This window comes from Setaria viridis, chromosome 1 (assembly GCF_005286985.2).
Source record: "Setaria viridis chromosome 1, Setaria_viridis_v4.0, whole genome shotgun sequence".
Taxonomy (NCBI): domain Eukaryota; kingdom Viridiplantae; phylum Streptophyta; class Magnoliopsida; order Poales; family Poaceae; genus Setaria; species Setaria viridis.
In genome coordinates this window covers 1,372,392-1,392,317 of record NC_048263.2, presented here as the reverse complement: position 1 = coordinate 1,392,317, position 19,926 = coordinate 1,372,392, and the positions used below count along the sequence as shown (strand labels likewise).

General features: G+C 45.8%; 2 protein-coding genes across 2 annotated transcripts; both read left to right on the top strand.

Moving 5' to 3' along the window:
* Positions 1-4,388: 4,388 nt before the first annotated feature.
* On the top strand, positions 4,389-11,337 carry LOC117848865 (uncharacterized). Its single transcript, XM_034730438.2, has 5 exons — positions 4,389-6,388; positions 6,483-6,540; positions 6,618-6,740; positions 6,829-6,891; positions 10,953-11,337. Exons 1-4 carry the CDS (start codon positions 4,592-4,594, stop codon positions 6,882-6,884), a joined length of 2,034 nt encoding a protein of 677 aa, XP_034586329.1. The 5' UTR covers positions 4,389-4,591; the 3' UTR covers positions 6,885-6,891; positions 10,953-11,337.
* A 4,310-nt stretch (positions 11,338-15,647) lies between these two features.
* LOC117858512 (GDSL esterase/lipase At5g45910) lies at positions 15,648-19,046 on the top strand. Its single transcript, XM_034741584.2, has 5 exons — positions 15,648-16,256; positions 16,349-16,564; positions 16,684-16,832; positions 16,921-17,194; positions 18,496-19,046. Exons 1-5 carry the CDS (start codon positions 15,989-15,991, stop codon positions 18,729-18,731), a joined length of 1,143 nt encoding a protein of 380 aa, XP_034597475.1. The 5' UTR covers positions 15,648-15,988; the 3' UTR covers positions 18,732-19,046.
* Positions 19,047-19,926: the final 880 nt, after the last annotated feature.

Genomic DNA, 19,926 nt, shown 5'->3' with positions numbered 1-19,926 from the left:
CCCCCAACAATCAACTATTACTATTAGGTAGGAGGGTATCAAGTGAAAAAGAGAGGACATACAAACTAATAACCGTCCATACGTACAAAATAAAGTCATGCAATGGCCACGAGCCCACAAGCGTTGAGTTGAACCCTAACTAACATATGTTTATGTTGAGGAAGTAGAACGTTTGTGGAGTAAATTGACTGCAGTAAACAACACACAAGAAAATTGAATACTAACTAATTATAGAAATAGACCGCTTGGATTTTGGAAAAGGGCCCCACCGCTGACTTGAGAAGGCCCAATTAGACGTATGAAAAGGTGGAGGTCGGGAGTTTGCATATATAGGCACGGTACGTCTAGCAAATAGCGATTGCGAGCAACATGTTTATATCAACATGGACAAGTGGAAAGATGGTAAAGTCAACCAGGGCTGATGAGCTACCGTGGAGTTAAACCTATAAGAATGTTACACTAGAGGACAAAGTTGAGCCAAACTTTCTATAGGTTATTTTAGCCCCCTACATAGTCGGTTCCTAGGCAGTTGCACTTTTGGTCTAAAGCTAGCCTTGGTCAGGGTGTCCTTCTTCGACTCCTAGGAGACATACTCACACTGTCCTCGTTCGCTTATGGATGGGGAAGCCCTTCTATTATGATTCATAGTGTCTCCTGGCCATATGGTTCATCTAAGGGGGATTGACATTCAAAAGATTATGAATGGTCTTTATATGGTGATTCATGAATTTGGAAGGTGTAAGTTACCACTAAATTAACAATCATATAGAATTGGAGTAGATTAACCTCATGAACCATCACTTCGTAATCTTCTTGGTCTTCCTCCAACGCTCCATGTGCACCGGCTCTACCTCAGCACCCCTTATATACTCATAGCTGCCATCGCCTTCGTGGCCACCCACCACGCCTCCACCTCCCCTACTACCACCTCACTGGGTTGCCGCCCCCTTGAGCCTTGCCTCAAACAATGTTGCAGTAACAATGTTCCTAACTATGACCTAGCCTTATCGATGCCACCTCGCCATCTCGCCATCCCATCAACTTTGTCGCCAGCTCGAGAGAGTGCACTTCTTGTGGCTCAAACCCCCAACCCTAACTAATGGATATCCAGATTAAGGATAGCCTAAACCATCAGCTAATTTAAGCAAAGGAAGACCATGAGTCGAAGCAAACAAGACCAGATAAGGGGCCACCCCCATCATCACCCGACTGACCAGCAGTACCTGAGGCGGAGGCCCAGGCATCGAAAAGAACAGGCCGATGACCTGGCCCAAGACATCCCACAGAGGCCTAGGCATAATGATGGGCTAGGCCTATCATCGCTCCAATGTGTAGCTAGGTCTGCCCGATGGGGCGACCGCAGACGCGCCCACGTGGACCGAGGCAAGGGGGCGCAGGCCGACCAGTCGGGCGCACCATTTTCCGTGCCTAGGAAGGCAGGACAACCACGTTCGGATGAAAAACCTCTAGTCAAGAACGACATTGTAGCGTTGACTCAGACCGTACCTGGTCAGGCACGTCGATGCCCCGTTCGCCATGATGACAATGTCAGGTGATGTGACCAGGGACAGGCGCCGCCCCCGGATATGTGTAGGGGCCAGGTTCCATATCCAAGGTGGTCTAGGTATGGGCCCCCATAGAAGGTTTTCATGGAGATAGAGCCGGGAGACGCCACAACTGAAGGGCAGGACCCACCACAACCAGCCAAGGGAAGGCGCCCGACTGTGTAGTGGATCCACGACGATTAACGCTGTAACCCTCCCTATGAGCCTTGTATATAAGGGCATAGGGGGGCGAGAAGGGGATTGCTCTTTAAATTGCTCCTCAAAATCTGAAAAAAGCTTCCTTGTATATAATTGAGCTGCAGTCTTCAACATTGCTAAATACGGCAAATAAAGAATTGGGTTAGTGGATCGTGATTTATAGTCCGCATCCAACTTATTCTCACGGAGTCCAGCAGCACATTTCTCACCTTCTTCTATGGGCTCAGAAAGGCAGAGTCTTCTTCAAAACTTTTTCTTAAAAACATTATTCATACCTTCACTCCTTTGGGTTGAGGTCATATCGGCAGTAAAAAAGTCACGGAAGACAGCAGCCTGGTGCACCAGCAACGCGTATAGGTTATTCAACCATGAGCTCTTCTCAAGTTTATATTTGATCAACAATTCATGCCATAACTCGTCAAAGTATGCCATAGAACTCTCTTGGTAGACACATTTCTTAAATTCTGCAAGAAACTGGGGATGGTCCTCAATTACATGACTAAGGTGTTTAGCAGCATTTTGGAAAATATGCCACAAACAAAGACGATGCCTCGTGTTAAGGAATACAATTCTAATTGCAGCAGACATGGCAGCACACTGATCCGTGAAAATTGTGCTAGGATGCTTGGTGGATATTGCTGTTAGGAATGTTTTAAAGAGCCAAACAAATGATTCAATGGTTTCTATATAATGCAGCCCCAAATATAAAAAAATGTAGGATCCTCTAATTGCTTATTCCTCAAATATTCTAGTAGTGTTTGTGCATCATTGGATTGGATGGTAAATACTTCTTCCGCTCACGACCAATCAAATTATTGCAATTCATTTGCGAGAAAGGTACATTCTCAACTCCTCCATACCACTGCTTAAAAAATTCATACACTTTAACTGGTTGTATTTCAGCTCCTCGTATATGAGTAATTAGTTGTTTGTCTGACTCTGTAATATTTCTTTGAGACCTCAGCTTATTTACCTTATCTGGGCTAGCAAGATAGTGATTGTGGTCAAATACAACCTTTTGAACTATCCAAATGCCCTCTCGATTTATACTAAACTGAACCCAAGCATTGCAATTTGTCCTTGTAGTAGCATTTTCTTTTGAAGTCTCATGTGATGAATGTTTACCTCGTTGTCCTTGATTGCTGCAAACTATGTGCTTCTGATATATAGTTCCATCTGGTCTATGCCTTGTAGTGCTCTTTCTTATACTAAAACCAATAGTCTTGGCATATGCATGTACATCTCATATGCATCATCCTCTGATTTGAAAGATATCCCAACTTGAGGTACAACTGCAGATTGATCATGATTACTACCCTCCTGCAGTCCAATGAAATAGTAATTAAAATATAAAACTGTAATATTGAAAGATATGTCAAGACTACATTTTGTTACTTTTGAACTACTTGATCTTGAGGTGCTACTTCTTCTAGCATCCCTGAAGCTAATATGGTTGAATTTGGTGGCATCACCGTCACCTCTGGGAGCATGGATGGACCTGTGACTGGCTCAATGGTGGGGCTCGACAATGATCTCGATGGTGAAGCACAACGAACTGTGATCTCAGCTGGTGCCTCGACTGCGAGGGTTGAGGAAATCACGGCGATGGTGTCCGTGTTGGTTGTGGGCATTGATGGCATAATTGTCTGGACCATTTTCCTAGAAGCTGCACTCGATTGTCCAGCGCCAGAATCCTCCATCGGCTCGATCCGTTTTTACGAAGGGGCCTTAATCTGTGGAAGAAAATTCCCTGCTGGTGTCGCGCGAGGCCTGGAAGCTGCGCGGGGCTTAGAAGCTCGAGCCAACGCCGCCGTGGCCCGACCGCCGGCGTGCGACGTGGGGGTGGGGTGCCGCGGCCGGCGTCTAGGTCGGGGTGCTGCAGGATGGCGTGTGGATCTTTGCGAAACCGTGGGACGGCGCATGGATCTCTGATTGCCCAAGGCCCGGCTCTCCTCATGTGGGCACAGAAAAGAGGCGGCTCGTCGGCTCTCCTCATGCAGACTCTACGGCCTGTTCGGCTCGACAAAACACGGGCGAGACTACTCTGGATTGGGGCAGCGGACACGCATCCAAATCCTGGGTGGTGTCGCACGCCAAGCACGGTGCGGCACCGCCGCAGATAATTTTGTCCCTATTAAATATAGGTTAATTACAAAATCAATTGCATAAATGAAGGCTAATTCGCGGGACGAATCTATTAAACCTAACAAATTTATTAAGTCTAATTAGTCCATGATTTGACCATATAACGCTACAGTTAATATTTATTAGGCTTAAGAGATTCATCTCGCAAATTAGCCACGACTTATGCAATTAGTTTACGTTCGTTTTCCAATTGGTATTCAAAATCCAACTTGACTTGAATAAAAAATTAGTCCGCGATCCAAAATTAGTCCGCGGATCTAAAGAGAGGTGATCAACAGGAGCAGAGCAGAACTGAAGAAGATACACTGACCTGTCAGAGTCAGTCACTTACAGCACCAGACCAGAGTCAAAGCCGGTATCCAACAACTTCCCAGAAAAAAAAAAGCCGGTATCCAACGGCAGATTCTAACGGCCAGGATTGCACGAGCGGCCGCCCCTGCCCATTCACTCCCCCCTTTCCTCTTCGGCTCAGCTCGAGTCCTCCACTCCTCCCCCACAAAAGCAGAGACGCGTCCGACGCCGCCACCAACCCCCAGCCTGCAGCCCCGCTCCATTCCACCGCCATAGCCGCAGGAAAATATCAAATCGGCGCCGCCAGGAGCCACAGAAAGGGTTTCCCCGCGCAGAATCCTCCGAATTCCTCACTCCGGCGCCGCCCCGGGGCCCGGATTTAGGGTTTATGCATGGCGTCGGACCCTCCCGGCGACGGCGACGGCGGGGAGGAGCCGACGCCGGGCCCCGCCCCGGCCGCGGAGGCGCCGGCTGCTCCCGCCGCTCCCGCCATGCGGCGTTGGCCCGCGGAGATCAAGGTCTACGCCCGCAAGTACCCCCGCAAAAACCCTAAACCTCCTCCTCCCGAACCAGCCCCCGCCCCCTCCTCAGCTCCCGCTCCCGCTCCCGCCCCCGCCCCCGACCCTAACCCTAATCCCCTTTCCGAAACCCTATCTTCGATTCGCCGCTCCATCCGCCGCGCGGAGGCCGGGGGAGCTGCTTCGCGGCCCGATCCGGTCGCGGCTGCCTCGACCCTCGCCCCAGCGAGGCCTGGGGGACGCGGTGCCGCTTCCGGGGACCCCTCGTCGGGGAAGGACCGGGATAGCAGCGGCGGCGGCGGCGTTCCCAACGGCCACGGCGACGACCGGGCGGCTGAGAAGGCACGGAAGCGCAGGGTGAGGAGCGAGCTGCGGCGGCGGCTGGCGGGGGAGCTCGACCAGGTGCGCGTGCTCTCCAGGCGCCTCAAGGAGGCTGCCGAGACCCTGGCGCAGCAGGAGGCTTCCGCGCCCGCGTCTTTGCCCCTGGTGGTGGTGCCGCAGCACCAGGTGGTGGACGTTGGGTATCCGCAGCAGCCGCAGTTCTCCGCCGGTGATATGGTGACACACATGTCAGCGCAACTCACTCCTGTGGTTCCACCTGTCCGCTCGTTTCTCCCGCGCAGACCGCTAACCGTTTCGGTCGTTCATAATGAAGCCTTTGAGAAGGAGAAACGGACGCCAAAGGCCAATCAATTGTACCAGAACTCCGAGTTTTTGCTCGCTAAGGATAGGATCCCGGCCTCAGATTCACATGGGCGCAAGAAATCCAAGCACCACAAGAAGAAGCACAGGTCCCAAGAATCTCGTGGCGCAGACTTTGATGCTGAGCGGAGGTTGTACTCTCATGCATTCAAGAAGTCCTCATCTCTTCTGAGCCGACTAATGAAGCACAAGTTTGGGTGGGTGTTCAACAAGCCTGTCGATCCAGTTGCTCTTGGTTTGCATGACTATTTCACAATTATTAAGCACCCGATGGATCTTGGCACGATAAGGGCGCGGCTCAGCCATGGGCAGTACAGGAACCCAAAGGAATTTGCGGACGATGTGCGGCTCACTTTCCATAATGCAATGACATATAACCCCAAGGGACAGGATGTGCATTTCATGGCAGAGCAGTTGTCAGGAATCTTTGAGGCACAGTGGCCTGAGATTGAGGCTGAGGTTAATTATCTCGCATCGTGTCCTCCATTGCCAAAGAAGTTTCCACCTCCACCGATTGACCTGCGCTTCCTAGAGAGGTCAGATTCCATGAGACGCCAGATGGCGTTGGACTCTTCAAGGCCAATCAGTCATACTCCCACATATTCCCGGACTCCATCGATGAAGAAACCAAGGGCGAAGGATCCAAATAAGAGGGACATGACAATAGATGAGAAGCGTAAGCTTAGCGAGAACCTCCAGAATTTGCCTCCAGAGAAGCTTGACGCCGTTGTACAAGTCATTAAGAATAAGAATCTATCAGTCAGGCAGCATGATGATGAGATTGAGGTTGAAATTGATAGCATGGATGCTGAGACACTTTGGGAGCTTGACAGGTTTGTGGCTAACTACAAGAAGAACCTGAGTAAGCAAAAGAGAAAGGCTGAGCGTGCAATGCTTGCCAGACAAGATGCAGAGTTGCGTGCACAGCACTCTATACAGCAACCGCAACAACTGCAACAACCGCAACCAGTATGAGCACTCCACTATTCACTTTTAGCAATTGTAATACTCTTTTAAGCAAAACTATAATCAATACTGAAAACTATTGTTTCATGCTTTGCAGACCCAAGTCACCCAAGAACCCAATGTTGGTGAAAAATCTCCGAAGCAAATGGAGAAAGGTTGGTTATATTTTCTACTTCATCTTAGAAGCACATTACAAGTAAGGGAATGAATTTAAAATTTTCGTCGCAAACAGATTCGACGGCAGGCGAGCAACTGGCAGCGTCTGCGCCAGAGCAAAATGATGAGAATAGACAAAACGCGAGTAGTTCAAGCAATTCAAGCAGCTCCAGCAGTGATTCAGGATCATCTTCTAGTGGTAATACTTCCCTCAACTTCCCTTGCATTACTAGTAATTATATGTACGGACAACATAGTAGCCTGATCATCTACCATTCTTTTCGCAGACTCAGACAGTGATAGCTCCTCTTCAGATGGATCTGATGCTGGCAATTCTTCTTGAGATATAGGTGAGTTTCAATACGAAGATTTTATGCTGTTACCATTGTACATATTTAGCTTTCATGAAGTACACTTGTTGCAAATAATATGGAAAGTGGCGAGTAGTATCCATGCTATGTTGTGTGGGAACTCTTAGATGTTATGCTTTTGAATTTTTTACACTTCATGCCAAATAAACAATCTTTATAGTCACTAGCATGCATGTTGCAATATTTGTGGTTAATTGCCATGTTCTAGAACTTTTACTGGTAGTTGTACAGTTTTCTACCCGGCTATTCGGTTACATGGGATGTCGAAGGGATGATTTGTTGTGTGCTACTAAGTATGAGGTCGTATACTATGTTATGAAATTGCATTAGGAAATTAGATCCATAATAGAGAGAACCATGAGGTGTGAAGAAGAATTTTTTTTTAAAAAAAGCTGAGTCCTGACACAGACCTTGGTGTCCTAAAATTTCATGCTTGTGTGTATATGACTGTGAAGTTTATTAATTGGAAGGATAATATTTTTCCCAAAATGAATTAGCTCATTTATTCAGTTCACCTGATTCAGAAAAAGTTCCTAAAAAGATAGTTTATGTTTGTTAGGTTTTCTCGAAGTTAGTTTCCTTAATTGTTGAGGGCCACTTTGTTAGATGGTGATCCGTATTTTCATGGCCAAGCAATGGAATAGGAAACTGTTTCAGACGCTTCGTTATCTTTTACATCTACCCCTGTGTCATGGCCTCATGGGCAGTTGGCTGGCCTTATGGGCAGATCACTGGTATTGCAGGCCCATTAGGGTAAGGGTAGAGATATGAAAGGATATCTTGCTTAGGCTCAATTAAGCATCTTTATATAAAGAGAGGAGATGCATCAATCACAGGCAAGCAAGAAGTAAATCAATCTATTATCCCAAGTGCCTTCCCTTACCCCTGCCCTTGTGCGACTGCCATTTACTTGTCCTCACCGGAGGCGGCAGCCGCACCACAAGGGCAGGGGTAAGAGAAGGGGATTGGGATAATAGATTGATTTACTTCTTGCTTACCTTTGATTGATACATCTCGTTCTCTCTTTATATAGATATTTGCGCCTAAGCAAGATATCCAATCCCATCTTGACCCTTAACCCTAATGGGCCTGCCATACCGCAGATCCGTTCATAAGACCCAGCTGACTGCCCATGATACCCTGTTTGTTCACATATAGCCTCAGCCTTGTACACCATAAAGGCCAATGTGACTGACTTATGAATGATGAATGATATCCTTGGCTGTAAGGTCTTGCCCATGAATTTTGGGTTCCATTCCACTAGTTTCAAGACAATGCTTGAAAGTTAGTGTTCAATTTAGCAGGCTTCTTGCTAAAGTTGATAAGCCTGGCACAGAAGCTGGGGATTATTTTATGGTCATAGCATGGGAGCAAGCACCATGGTTGCCCTCTTGGCAGTTGGCGCTACTAGCCAGTAGCCAGGCTGTGTTATTGTGTTGTGGCCAACGTGGCAGATGCATCCCTTTTTTTCAAGACCAGTGGTATATGCATGCCTTATTGGTAATTTGTCATATTTATGGCAACATTGTTGCACCACGTGGTCTCAAGCGTTACGTTTTGCGTTGTTTCCCTGTTTTACCTGTTGTTAGCAAAGCTTTGCTCTGTTGCCATTATCATACCTACCGAATACATCCATGGATTCCATCCCAGCCTGTATTAGTTTCTTGTAGGCTTGGCTTAGAACTTTGTATTGACAGCAAGATCAAGAGCCTCCTCACCCACAGATCATTGAGTTAGTGTATCCCCTTACCCATAACCCTGGCAGTAGGCACAAAACAGTTGACTCTTATTATATTAGATTAATAAACGATAAACACATGTAAGCAGCTGCATCATCCTCATTCTAGAGAACCATCCAGTGGCTCTTTTTATTCGAAGTAGCTGATATCAGGCTAAGCCTCTGAGCTGGCATTACCTTAGAGTTTAGACATCTTTTGTATGCTTTTACAGAAGGTATTAATTTATTTTTTAGGATGCGGTCATAGTATACCTTGCTGGATGGGCAAATGCACTGTGTTTAAGGGACAAAATATGTTATGGGATGTTACCAATTATACTGTGTAACAGAGCACTTTTGGTTTGTGTATTTTTCTTAAATAAAATCTTTCAGAAGTGAAAACTTGCTTAATTTAGTTGTTGTAAGGAAATTTCTTGGCAAATGGATTTTTGTGACTGTTCTTTGTTTGGGACTTGAGACATCTGTAGGAGAGGTTCTTCCTGTTTTCAGGAATTGAGCAACATGATTTGCTTTAACAAAAATGGACCTTTCAGATCCCTTCTTTTTGTGGGATATACACTCTTTGTGATGGCTGAGCCTATTTTGCAAGGATGGCCCACTAAGGTTCTGTTTGATATTATGGTGACATTTCCAAAAACGATCTCTTTGTAATTTTTTTATTTGCTAGCCTTTTCTGTGTGTGTGTTGGGGGGGGGGGGTGTCATAGCTTCAAAACCCTAGTGCAGTTGACAAAGATTCCGCCAAGTAGGTAGTAATTAGAGCAACTCCAACAGATTGAGAAAACCAATCCCCTTTCCCTATAATCTGACATAAAGGGGATTGGGAGAGAAAAAACCCTCTCCAACAGATTGAGAAAACAATCCCCTTTCCCTATAATTTTTTCTCAATTGAGCAAAATCATCTCCCAATCCCCTTTAGAAAGGGGACTCAACACCCTCTCCCCTTTCCTCTTTTTTCTCCCTGCATGTCATCTCTTGCCCATGCGAATCCTCTTCTCGCCCGGCCTCCGCGCGGAACGCGGCAGCCGACGAGCCACCGCCGAAGCCATCCCCGCGCCACCACCAAGCACCCTCCCGCGCCGTCACCGGGCCAGCCCCGTGCCGCCACTGGGCAGCCCCCCGCCGCCATCACATCCCGCCGTGAGATGTCCGTGCCGTCCCTCGCGCCAGCTGCCCCGTCCTGCATGTCGGCATCCCGCCGCGCTGGCGGGCTGGGCCGCCGCCCCACCCTATTGCGCCCCGCCATGGCTTCTCCCTCCCTGCCTTGGCTCGCCAGCCTGCCGACCCCCTCCCTCAATCGCCGGGGCTGCTAAGACGGGCAGCAAATGGAGGACGCGCTGGCTAAGGGCCACCACCACGCATCATCACGCATGCTGCTGGGGGCGCTGCTCAACCCTCGTTGCTAGGCATCCACGGCAACCGGCCCTTCTACGCACGGGAAAGAGGGAGAAGCAAGAAGAAACAATTGACCCACTGATGGGTGGGCCCCACATGTCAGAGGAGATAGAAAGGGTAAGGGGAAAGGAGATCTGCTGGAGTACCTCTCCCCAGTATCATCAAATTGTGAAAGGGGATTCCCCTATACCAGAAATAAAGGGAAAGGGGATTCTCAATCTGTTGGAGTTGCTCTTAGATCCCTTGCACAACACATCGCATCAATCGCAAAACTAGCCAAATTAACTTGGAGATGGCTGATCCCTTCTAGTGCCAAATAAGATAAGCACACCTGCTAGCCATGTTGGGTCTAAAGTGTCAACATTGTGATTTGAATAAGATGTATGTTTCCATGGATAGCTTGTCGTTTATGGAGATGGAATAAGCAGTTTTTCTCAGCAAAACATATTTGGATGTTTGTGTAGTTGATGTCATCATTTCTTACATAGTGTAATAGAAATGCATAACATTATTATTGTCATAAGCAATTTGAGGATCTAAATCTTTTCTGGGATAGCTGGGTGACTCCATACAGATATGTCAATTGTTGTCTATCATAGACCCGAGCAAGTGCTTGCACATCTTAACATTTCGTGTCAACATCTTGACAGTTTGTCTCAACCCATATATTGTGTCTCCAGAGGTGGACTACGAATATAGATGTTTTCAGGGCCAATGCTGTAATGGAACAAAGTTCACCCTGTCATTTTCTTGTACATTTTACAGGGTGGATCGTTGGATCATTGCTAATGTTCTATGCAATGATTTTTTTTCCTCACATGATCTATTTAGCTTTTTTGTGCAATGTTTTTACTAATTTCCTGAGGTCATTCCTATTGTAATGTGGTTTACCTTGTTTTGGTTTGCAGGTTCAGAAGTTGGAGTAGACAGTAACTGTCTAATTGTATTTGACATGACAATGGCTCCGTAAGATTGTACATGTTTACCTTGTCTGGCTTAGGAAAACCCCCTGTATTTTAAGTAGCATTGTATCTGGATTCACCCGCTGAAGGCAGTAACTTGTAGGTTTCGGGGTGTACCGCCTAATAAGACTGGGCTTGTTGCTGACACTCCTTGTCTCTGTACACAGTGTTGTTGCTAGGAGCCCCCTGGTTGGCTCAGTAGACTGTACATTAATCGTGTTTAGCTGTGTCGATTGCAGTATGTAGGATTGTGATTGCTGTATGCATTGACAAGCCATTGTTTTCTTCCTTTGTGAACTGGAAAAAAAAAAGATGACAAGCCATATTGCCACCCTGTTCGCCTTTTTCGCTGCCGCCATCTTCTGTACAATACCAGGTAATGTTCAGCGCCTAGTTCATCTGATTGACGTGCTGTGATTTCGGTATCTTATCCCGGTTGATTTTATGTTGATGCACTTGATGTTGGCATCATGGTCCAGTTTTATGCTCCGGAGTGATGAGTGTTTTGCTTGGAAGATGATGTGTGATGATGGTTCAGCTTTTTGGTTGGGTAGCCGAGTGGCTTCCTATCCCTGGTCATGATGACCTGTTGGTGCCCTATGAATCGGATTCGTTTGTGATGGCTACCCGTCCTTCCGATAATATTCTCCTGCGCCCTTGTGCTGTTGCTTTTGGTTCGTCGAGGAGGTGGCTGGCGACTTGCGTGTGCAGGAACTGTTTGGTCATCTGGTGTGATGAATATGCGTAAAGGCTGGGCTGCAGCCTGCAGCTGCCAAGCCCAACTGCCCAAGATGGCAGGTGGTTGATCTTAGGAAGAGTGCAGGTAGCTCTCCCTGTATTTTAAGGTCTCTTTAGAGGCTGGGGACAAGGCTCTATTTCGGTCCGAGGCTCCAAGCCAAAACCAGCCCGATTCGTCCATCGGATGTTCGATACTAATTAGAAGTATTAAACATAGATTAATGATAAAAATAATTGCAGAAGTATTAAACATAGATTAATGATAAAAATAATTGCAGAAATGAGGGTTAATTCACGAGAGGAATTTATTAACCCTAATTAACCCATGAGGAACACATGGTTACTATAGCATCATGTGTGCTAATCATGGATTAATTATGTTTAATAGATTTATCTCGCGAATTAGTTCTCATTTATATAATTATTTTTACTATTTACTCATGTTTAATACTTATAATTGGTATTCAAACATCCGATCCGAGCCAGGTGCGCTGCCCTGCTGCATTTTGCGAGCATCGGGAGATGCTAGCTTGTCACATGGCCTTGGATTCTGCGGGGAAGCAGGAAGCTTCTGGTGACCTGTTAACGGGGCCGGGAATTATGATGCGAAAGGAAAAAAAATGTGCAGGCAAATGACGCAGAACCGTCCAAAGGTGTGGATAGGTCTGCACATGTACTCTGGATTTGCGGTGCGGATTCTTGCCCAGTAGCAAGGAGCTGGGGCTCGCCTTCCCGTATAACACGGAACACCGCCCTCCCATCGAAGAGTCCATTGCATAAGAATTTCAAAGCACATTCTTTTTTTTAAAAAAGCACTTTGTAGGATGGATTCAATCCGTCGCTCCAAATTCTTTTGTTGGAAAAATTTTCTATGACAATTGAATCTTTGCAAATTCCTCTGTTTTCCCTCCATTTAAAAGAGAGCCTAAAGATTGTGACCCAATTCCCACTTACTATGGATTGATTCGCCATCAAATTTTTCCTATCTTCCTACCATCCAGGTTAGGGTGGTTAGGATGGGAGGTATGATTGTGCACTCTAACCATCCAGGTCCGAGTCCCCTCTTGCTCGAATTTAGATGATTATTTCTTTTTCTTAATAAAAAATCGTCTAGTTTCTTTTAGGTTGATCTATTTTATTTTATGTTTGTAGAGAGAGATCGAGCTCCACTTTCAAAACACACTAGAACAGAAGCAAAATCCGAGAAACTTTCCAAGCTAGCTACCAAAGACTCCAAAGTTCCCCTTCCATCCATGTGCCACATAATAGAGGATACGATGGCCATGTATCAACATGTTGAGTTTCCCAAAAGGTTGCGGTCTCAGTTTGCCATATCATTTTTTAAATTCATGCATTTGCCTTAGCCGCCATGCTCCATGCCTCAATCATTTGACCACGCCGCTGTTGTGTAATACCATTATTATGACTACTAGATTAGGCTTTGTACTAGCTTTATTTATCTTGAAAAAACGAAAAAGAAACAAGCGCTGCACATGGAAGCACCAATTGGGCAAAAAAGAAAAGAAAAGGAAACTCGACGTGCATTTGCTAACGACCTGACAACAATGTTCTGGGAGGAAGAAAAACCACTCCACTGACTCTCCGGGGGCTTTTTTATGGTTGGACCAACTCGGTTTGGACGGGTTCGGTGCTGGCTGCTGACCCCTCACCAAACCCCTACTACTCATTGATTTTGTGAAGGATTTGGACGCTCGGATTACATGAAAAATAATCTTTCACATGGGACTAATTCTTTTGGTAGTGTACTGTGGCTGCTGACTCGGTGGCCTGGCCCATGTTATGGTAGAGAGAGTGGGATGATAGCTGGGAAAGAATCGCCTCACCAAAAAAATTTCAACCGACAAAACTTGCTCTTGACTCTTCTAGTCTTGTTTGTTTTAAAAAATTTATTCATGAACTGTCACTGTTTTTTGTAGTAGCTTTGGTTCCTTTTCGTTTTTAAAAAGAAACTGTTGTTTTCGTGTTTGGTAGCACGTTGTGTTTGTATCCTTTTTTTTTCCGGCTAGTACTGAATATGATTAGACTTGACCCTTGCAAACAAAAATAGTGTTGTGGTCAGTGTTACTTTTCAGTGAGAAACAGAAAGCACAAGTTATTTGTCAGACTAATGTAACAACGAAGTGTAATGTTACCAGAGCACCTTGACCAATTATAACGTGTTGGCCAAATACAATGCAACCGAACTCGATAATGGATTGGTCTATCGACCAGAACTATCAACCAGGTATCTTGTATCGCTTAATAAGTCAGTGACTCTCTAAGGTTGTTTGATCCATGGAAGCCTCTTGTCTCTTTTACTCTTTCACAACTAGAGTATGTTTGATTGGATGGGATCACCCCATCAATGTACCACCATGCCCCCTTCATTTCCACCATTTCCCTTCATTTTCACACCTCCACACCCACACGTGTCTCTCACCTATTAGTCGATTCACCGAAGCCTCACTTGCTAGCTAGCCACTCTCACTCGATACGAATCCACCCTCCTTCCCATTTTTCACTTCATTAGCACTCCAACAACTACCAAACCTAAATCATAATCATCATTCTCCATGCTAGTAGAGTAAATACTCCCTCTGTTCAAAAATATAACTACGTTTAGTTTTATCATAAGTCAAACCTTTTCAACTTTGCCTACGAATACCAAAAATTTCGTAAAGATTGACAACATAAACTGATGTTAGTAAATTCATTATGAAATCAACCAATAATATACTCCCCCTTTTCAAATTATATAGGTCGTTTTGAATTTTCTAGGTTCATAGATATTATTATGCATCTAGACATATATTATATCTAGGTGCATAGCAATATGCACCTAAAAAAGTCAAAACGACCTATAATTTGGGATGGATGCAGTATAACTTTTCCTATTTTTTGAAATAAATTATTTTTAGAGATATTATTGTTCAAAGTTGTAAATGTTTGACTTAAGATAAATCTAAACCTAGCTATATTTTGGAACGGAGAAAATAGATCAATTTGTAAAATAGAATTTCATGTCATTACTTATATGCAGTCTAATAAACATTAAAAAAAGTCTCGAAGTTTATGAAGAAAGGATTGGGTTTTTTTAACCGACAGCAAGAGATTTACCAAATTTTTATTAGAATAAGAAACTAAAATAAAAGAACAAAAACCAATACAACCAACTCACTGACCAAAGGATGAAATTATGTGGTAAAAATACAGATGTAGTATAAATGAAGCAGGCCCCAGATCTGCATACCAACCATTTCAAGGGTTTCCATGAGGCAACGAAGGAAACATAAATAATGGACAAGAAAACTATGAATTCCATAATAATATAGTATTATCATCAATTTCTGAGGGAGCTCTAGTTAGCTTTTAGTTTTAACTAGCTAGCTTGCGTAGCGACTTCGAATAGACATATTCTTTCCGGTTTCCTCTAGTATTTTCTTCTACTAATAATCCAATATTATATTTCTTATCCTCGAATTCCCAATGCATGCTTTCCGGACACAATATCTCGTGTTTTTCTTATATCTTAATAATATATTTTGCCACTATTTTTGTATGCTTTTATTGCCATTGTGTTTTTCTTTTCCATTCCTATTTCTTTTCTCTGTTATAAATTGCTGCATTCCCAGATAAGCCCTACGCATGCTAAACGGTGGCTGCTGTTTCCTTGTCCGGTTAGGTTGCCGCTCCAAGTCCAACGCATTTAGATTTTAGGCCGGAAAATGGACCTCTCTCAAAGTCAAACCGTGTAGTCCACTTTTTTCCTTACGAAACTACCCCAATCTGCTCACGTTCCGCTAGCTGTTCCTCGACCGACGGACCACCCCACCCCCTCTTCTTCCTTCCCCATTCATCCATCCGTCACCTTCCTCCTCGCTTCTTCTCCAATCTCCCCCCACATTTCCATTTCCCACACCTCCACAATAACTCCCCACGCCTAACTAAATTAATCCGCCAAACTCCGAGTGAGCCACGCCACCACACGCAGAGCCCCAGCACAGAGAGAGGGAGGAAGCCAGGCGCCCAAGAAAACGCCGCGGCAGCCACCACCACCACCAACCCCTCCCTTTTCCTCCTCCTCGCCCGCCTCTCCTACAAGAAGCCCCCACCCGACCGCCGATAGCTACCTAGCTCCCACCCCGCTGCTCCCCCCTCCTCGACTCCATCTCCACCACCTTCCCCGTTCCGTTCCGTCCGCCGGAGATCCAGGAGCCTAGGGGAGCCCCAGGACCCGGGCGGCGATGGGGAGAAGGGGCGCGATGCTCGCGGTGGTGGCGGCGGTTCTTGCGGCGGCGGCGGCCGGCGCCGCGGCGGAATCCAGGGAGGCGGCGGCCAAGGGGATGTACCACGCGCTCTTCAACTTCGGGGACTCGCTGGCGGACGCCGGCAACCTCATCCAGAACGGCACGCCGGAATTCCTCGCCACCGCGCGCCTGCCCTACGGCCAGACCTACTTCGGCAAGGCCACCGGCCGCTGCTCCGACGGCCGCCTCGTCATCGACCACCTCGGTACGGCCTGCTTCTCGGGTTGCCTCGGGTTCGGGGGTTCCTCCCAGATTTGGTTTGGCTGACGGGTTTCCTTGGGCTTTGCTTACCTGCAGCGCAAGAGTTCGGCCTGCCGCTGCTGCCGCCGTCCAAGGCCAAGAACGCCAGCTTCGCGCACGGCGCCAACTTCGCCATCACCGGCGCCACCGCGCTCGACACTCCTTACTTCGTCGCCAAGGGGCTCGGCGACGTCATCTGGAACTCCGGCGCGCTCATGACCCAAATCGAGTGGTTCCGCGAGCTCAAGCCTTTCTTCTGCAACTCCACCCAGGGTAAGGAAGTCTAAAAATCTCACCTTTTGTAGCTTAGCTGTACCGCCTGTGATGCGTGATGTGAGGAATTAAGAAATTTCCTGTGAATCTCGGTTTGATTGATGCTTCCCTTTGTGCAGAATGCAAGAAGTTTTTTGCCAAGGCACTGTTCGTGGTCGGTGAGTTCGGCGGCAACGACTACAATGCACCCCTCTTTGCAGGGAAGGGCATCACGGAGGCCTACAAGTTCATGCCAGATGTCATCCAGGGCATCTCCGACGGTATTGAGGTAGAGCTCGCTTCCATTTGCTGTGTATTGTTCAATGTTGATTGTGAGGGAAAGTGGTTCCGACTGCAATTGTTTGTGTGTGGTGCAGGCACTAATTGCCGAGGGGGCGGTGGATCTGATTGTGCCTGGTGTCATGCCCACCGGCTGCTTCCCGGTGTACTTGAACATGCTTGATGAGCCAAAAGATGGATATGGTGAACGCAGCGGGTGCGTCCGCCGGTTCAACACATTCTCCTGGGTGCACAATGCACATCTCAAGGCCATGCTTGAGAAGCTCCGGGCTAAGCACCCCAATGTGAGAATCATATATGGTGATTACTACACACCAGTTATCCAGTTCATGCTTCGGCCTGAGAAGTTTGGTGAGTTCTTAAATTCTTGATCTCGTTTATGCTTACTTTTTGCTTAGATGCTTAGGTGTTGAGTTAACTATTTCCTACTGCTCACCTTGGAAGACACAACATATTATACTTAGATGGTTTGGATCTCGATATAGATGCCTGTAACCTTCTCTAGTAGCAGATTGCACAATATACAAATGATGTTTTGAATGGTCAGTACAACCTGGGTTCAAAATCAGTCAGACCAGCTTAATAGTCAGAGTATCTTGAAAGCAAAGGTGCTCACACCTTGCTCATTAGAAACCTGTATCTAGTCTGTAAAGGGGCTATAAGCTACCAATACTATTAGTACACTTTTTGTTTGAGCTTTTGAGTGCTTCCCATTAATAGTTGTCAGCGGAGGCCTTTTCAATGAAAATGAGATTCCATCAGAATGGGTCATTTGGGGCTTGCAGGAGGATGTTTTGCCTATGGGTTACACTATATGTACCAGGACCCAACATTTTCCTTAAGACAGTCTAACTATGGATGAGAACTTACACTGTAGTGGCTCTCTTATTTGGTTAAAATTCATGGTCATGGCAACCTTGTTCCTTTTCGCATGATCGTTTTACCACTGATACTTTTACAATGTTGTTTTATGAGCTGCACTAGCTACTACGAGAAGCATGCATATTCTATGAATGGAAGCCACAGCCTTTTGGTATTAAAATCTCATTGGAAATTTTTACTTATCATGTTGTTAAGATAGACATTTGATAACGTCAAAAGTATCTATGCACTGCTGCAATTAAATAAAATGGTGAACACCTAGTGTGCTTACTTTTGCTGCTCCGCTTTCTAAGCATAGCTGAACTACAAATTTAACAAGTCCTTGTTGCGGCAAGTACAAACATCTAGAAATTGCTCAGTTAGCTGAGCCATCGTTTTGGGTGATCACTTTTGTTTGTAGGTGTTGCTTTCTTTCCTTGCTGACAACGAACCTCCATTTTGCTTTACCCTTGTAGTTTTTTAATTAAAAAAATAAAATAACAGGAAAAAGGAGGATAGCAACCATCAGGATCTAGAACGATGCCATGTCTGTGTCATCTCTAGATCACCTGTACCTGATTTATTGAACTTCCATTTCATTGTTGCCCTATAGGGGACTACTTTAGTTAGCATGAATGTGCTGACAGAGACAGTTTTCCTGTCTCAACTACTAGAGAAAAAGGAGGCAGATGTTATTGTCGATTAAAACAGAAGACACCTTTGCTTCAAGCATTAATCCTTTGATTTCAATGCACATCTACGCAGGGACCTAATGACTTTTTTTCGTACAGGTTTTGCCAAGCAACTGCCTAGGGCGTGTTGTGGGGCTCCATCGACTCCTGAGAGAGCTGCTTACAACTTCAATGTCACGGCCAAATGTGGTGAGCCTGGTGCGACTGCTTGTGCTGATCCGACAACCCACTGGAGCTGGGATGGCATTCACTTGACAGAGGCAGCCTACCGCCATATCGCCAAAGGCTGGCTATATGGCCCTTTCGCAGACCAACCAATCATCCAGTCATCGTGAGCACGTCACTCCTGTTGTAGAGTGTATCAAAGTAGCGCACTGAAGAAATGGAGCGGGGAAAGTAGTTCTTCCATACAGTTCCAATGTTTGCATACATGTACATCTCCATTTGATTGAATTCATTGCGGTGGGGGTACAAAGGTGGGATAGGGGGGCTGTCAAAGGCCTCATTTCTTGATTTGTCAGAGGGTATAAATATGAAAAATGTAACGCACACATGATCATGTATATTGTGTCCCGGAAATGTGATACAGACTGTCTGCTTGAGCAGCTTCTGATTCTCTGATTAAAGATGTGCCGGTTTTGCGATTCTTATACTGCACATTTTGTCTGAACATGGTGTGCATCGTTGTTCGGAGATGGATGGGGCTGTGTGTGAAATCATACTAACACAGGCATGTAAGTTCCATTTCTAGCTGTAAACAAATAGAATAGTGCCAACAACTGTCTTTGTAGTGAACATGGCACCGAGAAGAATCTGCGATAAAAAACAGGCAACGGTCTGAATGGAAGGATTTGAGAATAGTGCATGCAGGTGGGAGTTGAGACTTAAGAGTTGAAACCAATGAACTGGAGCTGATCTGTTGCAAGAGTTGTTTATCCCATTGGCATGTGGGTTAGCAGACCACGAGCCCTATTTTTGCTTTTTCAAGTGATCCTATACGTAGCTACTCGCTTTGATGTGCGAGTTGTAAAGAACTCTCTTGGGTATTAAGGAAGCAAGCATGGCGGCCACTTTGCAGTGCGTTTGTACTTTTCAATCAACGAAATTCGTTCAAATTTAGTTCAAAAAATCGTTCAAATTGTAGTGTGAGTGTGTGACTTTTATGTGGACTAGGACAATACTGTGAAACTGAGAGGGCAATGAGGAAGCAAGTAGAGCCAGTTTCCCTGCATTTGTACTTGCTCAAACAAAACAAAATTAATCCTTCCAGATCTGTGATAAAAATTGCAACAGAGAAGAGACAAAGGAACTAGTAGCCCAAATTCCAGAAGGGATGCTGCACAACTTGATGCTTCACAACATTCAACATGCCTTGATTCAAATTCTATTTTTTTAAAAAAAAAGAGCATCTTTTAACGTGGTTGGGCTCTGTGAATCTGTTCAACAGTTTACAAACGATCAGTCCAACAGAGCAAAACGTGTAATGTTTATCCAGCTGCAACTTGCAGGAGCAACATGGTTGGGCTCTGC

Coding starts and splice junctions, on each gene's coding strand:
- LOC117848865 (XM_034730438.2), top strand. CDS start 4,592: ATGGCGTCGGACCCTCCCGGCGACGGCGACGGCGGGGAGGAGCCGACG. Junction 6,389..6,482: donor AACTGCAACAACCGCAACCA/GTATGAGCACTC, acceptor CATGCTTTGCAG/ACCCAAGTCACCCAAGAACC. Junction 6,741..6,828: donor TTCAGGATCATCTTCTAGTG/GTAATACTTCCC, acceptor TTCTTTTCGCAG/ACTCAGACAGTGATAGCTCC.
- LOC117858512 (XM_034741584.2), top strand. CDS start 15,989: ATGGGGAGAAGGGGCGCGATGCTCGCGGTGGTGGCGGCGGTTCTTGCG. Junction 16,565..16,683: donor CTTCTGCAACTCCACCCAGG/GTAAGGAAGTCT, acceptor CCCTTTGTGCAG/AATGCAAGAAGTTTTTTGCC. Junction 17,195..18,495: donor GCTTCGGCCTGAGAAGTTTG/GTGAGTTCTTAA, acceptor TTTTTCGTACAG/GTTTTGCCAAGCAACTGCCT.